General features: G+C 34.2%; 1 protein-coding gene across 1 annotated transcript in view; it reads right to left on the bottom strand.

The window, feature by feature from the left end:
* LOC119593977 (WD repeat-containing protein 76-like) overlaps positions 1-975 on the bottom strand; it is a gene marked incomplete in the record, with an annotated part of 16767 nt that overhangs the window by 1921 nt on the left and 13871 nt on the right. The window contains 2 exon segments of the mRNA XM_037942998.1: positions 459-577; positions 797-868. Of these exon segments, the coding sequence (XP_037798926.1) occupies positions 459-577; positions 797-868 (191 nt within the window).

The following is a 975-nucleotide window of genomic DNA, read 5'->3' as shown; positions in this document are numbered from 1 at the left end:
TAAAATATCATAGAAAACAGTATAAAAAAATTGAAAAATACAACAACTGAAAACTTAACCTTTGGTGCCAGGGAATGTCTGTGGGTATGTCATCAACAGATACTTAGCTTTGCTGACTTTGTATTCTCCCAAGAAATTAGTCAGTACTGCCCTGATCTCCCTTGCAGTTGCACAAGTTCTAACACTACCACTTCTCAATATGCTTGCCCCAAAAATATTAACTTGTCCACATTTAAGCCTCAACATCTGTTACTTACATATCCACAGACATATCCTATCTACAGAGTTAGAATGTATTGCATGATACCTGATGTTTTTGAGGCAAACAGAGAAAAGAAGAAGAACAAGATGATGATCACACCAAAAAATTACTTCAAAGCAGACTGGTATGTTGTCCCACTCCCCAAATAATACTGGAATCTATAGCTTTTGTGGAATAGAAGCAGAATACCACTCACCCTTCTTGGCTGCATCATGGACCCCACAACTATCAAGTCTTCCCTTCCTGGTAGGAAACGGGCCTTAAAGGTAGTCAGCCATCTTCCTGTTTGATTGTTGTGGTGAATTTTCTTTTGTACTGAAGAGAATCAGGTTAGTCTGTCATTAGTATCTATTTACTAATATTACTTGGAAGGTTATTTTCATATGAAGCCGATGTTGTCCTTCAAGGTTTCATAGTAATTCTTAATGAGAGTAAAATGTTTTTCAGGGCAAATTCATCAAAGTATATCTTCTCAAAAAATCAGAAACAAATATAGCATGTATGATGTACCTATGAAAAACAACAATTAATTACCTTTTAAATTACTCATGTCACAAGATATGAATCTCAAGTAATTGTCTGAGCAAGTTGAAATCAGGGTATTTCCTGAAAAATAAAAATAATTAATGGCTTTAATTCGGCTAATAATGAAAAGCTATTTCATATTAAGGCTTTCATTTATAACATTATTTTCACTCTTTTAGTGTCTTGAT

This window comes from Penaeus monodon, chromosome 33, assembly GCF_015228065.2.
Source record: "Penaeus monodon isolate SGIC_2016 chromosome 33, NSTDA_Pmon_1, whole genome shotgun sequence".
In the NCBI taxonomy this organism is placed as follows: domain Eukaryota; kingdom Metazoa; phylum Arthropoda; class Malacostraca; order Decapoda; family Penaeidae; genus Penaeus; species Penaeus monodon.
The sequence above is the reverse complement of the archived record's forward strand: the minus strand, read 5'-3'. Positions and strand labels throughout refer to the sequence as shown.